Source organism: Amblyomma americanum, chromosome 10 (genome assembly GCF_052857255.1).
Source record: "Amblyomma americanum isolate KBUSLIRL-KWMA chromosome 10, ASM5285725v1, whole genome shotgun sequence".
Classification (NCBI taxonomy): domain Eukaryota; kingdom Metazoa; phylum Arthropoda; class Arachnida; order Ixodida; family Ixodidae; genus Amblyomma; species Amblyomma americanum.
In genome coordinates this window covers 125,396,709-125,402,708 of record NC_135506.1, presented here as the reverse complement: position 1 = coordinate 125,402,708, position 6,000 = coordinate 125,396,709, and the positions used below count along the sequence as shown (strand labels likewise).

Genomic DNA, 6,000 nt, shown 5'->3' with positions numbered 1-6,000 from the left:
CTCACGAAGCTTTAATTTGTTGTTTGTGTAGTATTATCAAGTGCGCGTGATAAGTTATCAAGCACGCAGGCTGATGTATAGCTTGAGCCAAGACTGTATCACACGTGCCGCGTATCATGCCAGTCATGTGTCATGTGACCCTTCCGCTCTTTATAAGCCAGCAACACCCGGCAATAAACGTTCTTTGTTCTGCCACTACCCACCGGCTACGTTCCGTTACTTCAGTGGCGACGAGGATGGGATAGCTGCACGATGACAGCCAGGCCACCCGAGTTCGACGATACGACACGTAGCTGGAGCAGTTACCGTGTTCGTTTGGAGGCCTTTTTTGAGGGCCACGGCATCACAGATCCGGGAAAAAAGCGTGCGCTTCTGCTGTCGGCCCTGAGCGACAACGTGGTTCGCGTGCTTCAAGGCCAGTGCCAGTCGGAATCGGTGAACAGCTTGAGCTACGAAGTCGTCATACAGCACCTGGACAACCACTTCGATCCAAAAGCCAATGAGATTGCAGCAAGCTACGCATTCTTTATGCGGCACCAGGCGGAAGGCGATAAGGTACGGGACTACATCACCGACTTGAGACGTCTCGCAAAGGACTGCAGTTTCGAAAAGTTTTTGGACCGCATGCTGCGGGATAGGATTGTCTGCGGAATCCGTGATAAACAAGCTCGACGACACTTGTTGTCGCAGCAGAAGTTAAGCCTGGCGGAGGTAGAAGCGTTTTCTCAAGCAGCGGAAGCCGCAAAAACGAATGTCCGGGCAATGCAAGAGAGGAGCTTCAACGACAACGGTGCTGCCAACTTCGTACAGAAGCACAGAAGGAATTCGCAGAAGTCCGGACGCGGGCATGGATCCATGACAGAGTCCACGCAGTGCAGAAGGTGTGGCTCGAACCATGGTTCGGAAGTGTGCAGACACAAGAAAGCGACGTGTCACAAGTGCGGCATGAAGGGTCACCTGGCAAGGATGTGCTCCAGCGGTCGCACTAACCGCTCAGGCACCTTTGCGGTGAAGGAGCTAGACGGCAGTGACGGAAGTAGCGAGGATATTCTCTACGCTTTGGAGGCTCACAACAACAGTAGGAACTTGTCCGCACGGCCATTTGAAAGGGATTTCATCTGGGAAGGCCGGAACCTGCGCATGCTGGTAGATACAGGGTCCACTATCAGCGTCATTCCAAGAAGGGTATTCGATAATAACCGCGAATGGTGGCCGCCACTGGAGAAGACTTCACTGCGCCTGACGTGCTTCCTGGGGCCGCTGCCGGTTCTTGGCCGAGTAGCCATGAAAGTCGAATGCAGTAACACGCAAGTGGACAGCTCGCAGTCCAGTAGGATGCAGCGATGGCGTAGAGGTAGAACATCCGCCTCGCGTGCAAGAGGACCGGGGTTCAAATCCTGGTGCCGCGCAATTCTCCACCGGGTTTAAAAAAAAAATCCGCGTGTCGATGGAATTGCATAACCAGGCCTGGAGTGCGGCCTTATCTCGGTGACCAGAACCGACAACGCACTCTCTCACCAGAGCAGGATTTGGCCACCCTGGTGTAGTACTTGGCCACAACCTTCTATGATCAAACCAATTAACCCTCGGCCCTCAGTCCCCAGCGGCTGCAGAGCAACTGACCACGGCGGCGGTCAGACCTGTGACGCAGCGGAGGGTGCTAAGAATCTCTGGCTCCGGACAGGCCGCCTTTGGAATCTGAACCTGGCAACGTTTAACGCTAGAACTTTAGCTAGTGAGGCTAGCCTAGCAGTGCTGTTCGAGGAACTAGCGGGAATTAAATGGGATGTGATAGGGCTTAGCGAAGTTAGGAGGACAGGTGAGGCGTATACAGTACTAAAGGACGGACACATACTGTGCTATCGCGGGTTAGAGGGCAGACGAGAACTAGGTGTGGGTTTCCTCATTAATAAGGATATAGCTGGCAACGTAGAGGAGTTCTACAGTATTAACGAGAGAGTAGCAGCTATAGTAATTAGGCTGAATAGGAGGTACAAGCTGAAAGTGGTGCAGGCCTACGCACCCACATCCAGCCATGACGACCAGACCGTTGAAAGCCTCTATGAGGACGTAGAATCAGCAATGAATAGAGTAGAATCGCAGTACACTGTACTGATGGGCGACTTCAATGCGAAGGTGGGCAAGAAGCAGGCTGACGACCACGCGGTAGGTGACTATGGGATAGGCTCTAGAAATAGCAGGGGAGAGTTATTAGTCGAATTCGCGGATAGAAATAATTTACGGATCATGAATACCTTCTTCCGCAAACGAGAAAACAGGAAGTGGACCTGGAAGAGCCCCAATGGTGAGATTAAAAATGAAATAGACTTCATACTATGCGCTAAACCTGGCATCATTCAGGATGTGGCCGTCCTCGGAAGGGTGCGTTGCAGCGACCATAGAATGGTAAGGTCTAGAATTAGCCTAGACTTGAAGAGGGAACGGAAGAAGCTAGAGAAGAAGAAGACCATTAACGAGTTAGCCGTAAGAGGGAAAGCACAGGAGTTTAGGATAGCGCTGCAAAACAGATACTCGGCTTTAACTGAGGAAGATGATCTTGATGTTCATTCAATGCACGATAACCTGACATCAATAATTACGGAGTGCGCAGTAGAAGTAGGCGGTAGGACAGTTCGAAAAGATACCGGGAAGCTATCTCAGGTGACGAAAGATCTGATTAAGAAGCGCCAACACATGAAGGCATCTAACACTACCGATAGAATAGAACTAACGGATCTATCAAAGTTAATAAATAAGCGCAAGGTAGCCGACATAAGGAAGTTTAATATGGAGATAATCGAGCATGCTCTAAAGAACGGAGGTAGCCTAAAAACAGTGAAGAGGAAACTAGGCATAGGTAAAAACCAGATGTATGCATTAAGAGACAAGCAGGGCAATGTCATTAGCAATATGGATAAGATAGTTAATTTAGCCGAAGAGTTCTACACAGACCTGTACAGTAGCCAATGTAATCAGAACGCTAATGAGAAAGACAGCGGTGCACAGCAATGCGTCATCCCGCCAGTAACGAAAGATGAAGTAAAGAAAGCCTTAGAAGCAATGAAAAGGGGAAAAGCAGCTGGGGAGGATCAGGTAACAGCAGATCTGTTGAAGGATGGAGGGGACATCGTGCTAGAAAAACTAGCCACCCTGTATACGCAATGCCTTATGACCTCGACTGTACCAGAAGCTTGGAAGAATGCAAACATTATCTTAATTCATAAGAAGGGAGACGCCAAGGACTTGAAAAATTACAGGCCGATCAGCTTACTATCCGTTGCCTACAAAGTATTTACTAAGGTAATCGCTAATAGAGTCAGGGCAACGTTAGACTTTAATCAACCAAATGATCAGGCAGGCTTTCGTAAAGGATATTCTACAATAGATCATATTCACACCATCAATCAGGTGATAGAGAAATGCGCAGAATATAACCAACCTCTATATATAGCTTTCATTGATTACGAGAAAGCATTCGACTCAGTGGAAACCTCAGCAGTCATACAGGCATTGCGTAATCAGGGGGTAGAAGAGCCTTATGTCAAAATACTGGAAGATATATATAGCAACTGCACAGCTACTATAGTCCTCCATAAAGTCAGCAATAAAATTCCAATAAGGAAGGGCGTCAGGCAAGGAGACACGATCTCGCCAATGCTGTTCACCGCATGTTTGCAGGAGGTATTTCGAGGCCTGAATTGGGAACAGTTGGGAATAAGAATAAATGGAGAATACCTAAATAATCTGAGATTTGCTGATGACATTGCCTTGCTGAGTCACTCAGGAGGTGAACTGCAAATCATGATCAACGAGTTAGACAGGCAGAGCAGATCGATGGGTCTAAAAATTAACATGCAGAAAACCAAGGTAATGTTCAACAGCCTAGCAAGGGAACAAGAGTTCACAATTGGCAGCGAGAGCCTAGAAATTGTGCCGGAATACGTCTACTTAGGGCAGGTAGTGACAGCTGATCCGGATCATGAGAGGGAGATAACTAGAAGGATAAGAATGGGGTGGAGCGCATATGGCAAATTCTCGCAGATCATGAGTGGCAGTTTACCAATTTCCCTCAAGAGGAAAGTGTACAACAGCATAATCTTACCGGTACTCACCTATGGGGCAGAAACGTGGAGGCTAACGAAAAGAGTTCAGCTTAAGTTAAGGACAACGCAGCGAGCCATGGAAAGAAAAATGATAGGTGTAACGTTAAGAGATCGGAAGCGGGCAGAGTGGGTGAGGGAACAAACACGGGTTAATGACATCCTAGACAAAATCAAGAGAAAGAAATGGGCTTGGGCAGGACATGTAATGCGAAGGCAAGATAACCGCTGGTCTTTAAGGGTAACGGAGTGGGTTCCAAGAGAAAGTAAGCGTAGCAGGGGGCGGCAGAAGGTTAGATGGTCGGATGAGATTAAGAAGTTTGCAGGCAATGGGTGGATGCAGCTGGCAAAGGATAGGGTTAATTGGAGAGACATGGGAGAGGCCTTTGCCCTGCAGTGGGTGTAGTAGGGCTGATGATGATGATGATGATGATGATGACAGCTCGCTGGTTGTAGTGGATTGCAACGGGCCTCTTTTGTGCGGCCAGAACACCATACAGGCCTTCCGTAAGGCTGGCCTGGCACTACTGGAAGAATGCGCGTCGCAGAACATACATGCAGTGCACGCTGACGCCACGACGGCGAAACTTTTGACGGAATTTCCAGAAGTTTTCGAGCAGAGTTTGGGTTGCTGTAAGGGACCACCCGTGAAACTACACAAAAAAGATGACGCTCTACCACGCTTCCTCAAGGCTCGACCGGTGCCATACGCGCTTCGGGAAAAGGTGTCTGCAGAAATCGACCGCCAAGTACAGGAAGGAGTGCTTTCACCAGTGAGAGTTTCCGAGTGGGCTACGCCCGTCGTGCCCGTAGTGAAGCGAAACGGGGATATTAGGCTGTGTGGAGACTTCAAGTTAACCGTAAATCTGGCGACACATCTGGAACAGTATCCGTTGCCAAAAATTGAGGACATCTTCGCATCTCTGTACGGTGGAGAGGTGTTCACTACTTTGGATTTACGACACGCGTATAATCAACTTCCACTGGACGACGAAGCACGAAAAATGGCAGTGTTGAACACACACAAAGGGTTGTTTGCATACAACCGCCTCGCTTTCGGCATCACATCCGCTCCAGCTTTGTTCCAGCGCCGCCTCGAATCCGTTCTGCAAGGTCTTCCTCGCGTCAAGGTGTACATGGACGACATCATTATTGCTGAAAAGGAGAACGACGATTCAACTCTCCGGCAAGTCTTCGAGCGACTGCGCGACAACGGACTCAAGTTGAACCTGGACAAATGCAGGTTCCGCGAGAAGCAAGTTACGTTCTTGGGCCACAAGATCGACGCAACTGGCTTGCACACCCCTCAGAATATGGAAGCCATCACCGCCGCACCAAGACCCGAGACGGTGAGCCAGCTAAAATCCTTTTTGGGTTTGATCACATATTACGCAAAGTTTTTGCCGAATCTTGCAACGACGTTGGCTCCACTCTATAGGCTGTTGGCTAAAGGAGCACGGTGGCAATGGGCAGCCGAGCACGAAAAATCCTTTCAGGCAGCCAAGCGCGCTATGGGGGAAGCGGTACTTCTCGTCCACTACGACCCCGAAAAGCCGTTGCGGCTTGAATGCGACGCTTCACCAGTGGGGGTCGGCGCGGTGCTGTCACACCGAATCGGGAACAAGGACCACCCCATATCGTTCCGTTCGAGAGCTCTGACGCCGGCTGAGCGGAATTATTCGCAACTGGAAAAAGAAGCGTTGGCCTTGGTGTTCGGCGTTACCAAGTTTCGAGATTACTTGTTGGCAAATCATTTCACTCTCGTGACGGATCACAAGCCACTGACCGGGCTGTTTCACCGGGAACGGCCAATTCCGCACATGGCCGCGGGAAGAATCCAGCGCTGGGCCCTGTTGCTGTCGGCTTACCATTACGATCTCGAGTACCGCCCAGGACACCT

The 6,000-nt window shown here is 49.7% G+C and overlaps 2 protein-coding genes across 2 annotated transcripts in view; both read left to right on the top strand.

Moving 5' to 3' along the window:
* The first annotated feature begins 252 nt into the window (after positions 1–252).
* Positions 253–5,007, top strand: LOC144108692 (uncharacterized). Its single transcript, XM_077641863.1, has 2 exons — positions 253–1,330; positions 4,988–5,007. The coding sequence occupies exons 1-2, from the start codon at positions 253–255 to the stop codon at positions 5,005–5,007; spliced, it is 1,098 nt and encodes a 365-aa protein (XP_077497989.1).
* A 97-nt stretch (positions 5,008–5,104) lies between these two features.
* LOC144108691 (uncharacterized) overlaps positions 5,105–6,000 on the top strand; it is a 46,534-nt gene continuing 45,638 nt past the window's right edge. Inside the window, exon 1 of the mRNA XM_077641862.1 lies at positions 5,105–5,448. Within this exon, the coding sequence (XP_077497988.1) occupies positions 5,105–5,448 (344 nt within the window). The remainder of the gene's footprint in view (positions 5,449–6,000) is intronic.

Coding starts and splice junctions, on each gene's coding strand:
- LOC144108692 (XM_077641863.1), top strand. CDS start 253: ATGACAGCCAGGCCACCCGAGTTCGACGATACGACACGTAGCTGGAGC. Junction 1,331..4,987: donor AGTGGACAGCTCGCAGTCCA/GTAGGATGCAGC, acceptor CATCTGGAACAG/TATCCGTTGCCAAAAATTGA.